Source organism: Octopus bimaculoides, chromosome 30, assembly GCF_001194135.2.
Source record: "Octopus bimaculoides isolate UCB-OBI-ISO-001 chromosome 30, ASM119413v2, whole genome shotgun sequence".
Classification (NCBI taxonomy): domain Eukaryota; kingdom Metazoa; phylum Mollusca; class Cephalopoda; order Octopoda; family Octopodidae; genus Octopus; species Octopus bimaculoides.
The window spans coordinates 8993358-8994186 of record NC_069010.1 but is presented as its reverse complement, the minus strand read 5'-3'; the positions used below and the strand labels follow the sequence as shown (position 1 = coordinate 8994186).

At 41.3% G+C, this 829-nt stretch overlaps 1 protein-coding gene across 1 annotated transcript in view; it reads left to right on the top strand.

Moving 5' to 3' along the window:
* LOC106871055 (ELMO domain-containing protein 2) overlaps nt 1–827 on the top strand; it is a gene marked incomplete at its 3' end in the record, with an annotated part of 18806 nt that extends 17979 nt beyond the window's left edge. Inside the window, exons 6-7 of the mRNA XM_052978128.1 lie at nt 94–227; nt 814–827. Of these exons, the coding sequence (XP_052834088.1) occupies nt 94–227; nt 814–827 (148 nt within the window). The remainder of the gene's footprint in view (nt 1–93; nt 228–813) is intronic.
* Between the last annotated feature and the right edge of the window lie 2 nt (nt 828–829).

Sequence of the window (829 nt, the reverse complement as noted above, 5' to 3'; positions counted from 1 at the left end):
TATATATATATATATATATGTAACGTGTGTGTGTGTGTGTGGATTCCGAAATTCCTTTGCTAGTATATTTCTGTCTGTGTGTCTTTTGCTCAGTTATCCATTTGCAATTGTGGGCATCAGTCTAACAAGTATGTTGACTCAACTCCTGAAAAGTGGCCAGCTACGACTACACTTCTACAATGTCTGCAGAGCAGCACCATGCATTACACATTTCCATGAGGCTTACTGTAAGTAGATCTCTCTCTCTCTCTCTCTCTCTCTCTCTCTCTCTCTCTCTTTCTATATGTCTATCTATATATCTATATATCTATCTGTCTATCCATCTATCTATCTGTCTGTCTCTCTTTCTCTCTCCTCCTCTTTCTCTCTGTTGGTCTTTTTATTGCTCCTTCATACACACATGCTCAGAGACACATGCACAGCCACACACACACACAACACAAAAACCATACCCAACAAACACACACACAGCCACACCTACACATACACACACAACCACATCTACATACACACACACACAACCACATCTATACACATGTACACACATACAATACAAAAACCATATCCAACAAACACATACATATGCGTGCACAGAGCACAAAGACCATACCCAACACACTTACACACACACACACACAACTATACCTACCCAACACACACACACACACACACACACACACACACACACACACACACAGCACAAGTACTGCTTCAGAAACAAACACAACTGTAGCTACACAAGCAGTCACTACTGTCTGACCCCTGTTTTTTCTTTCTTTCTCTCACTCTCTCTCTCTGTCTCCCTTATGGTAGGTTTCATGTTCTACCA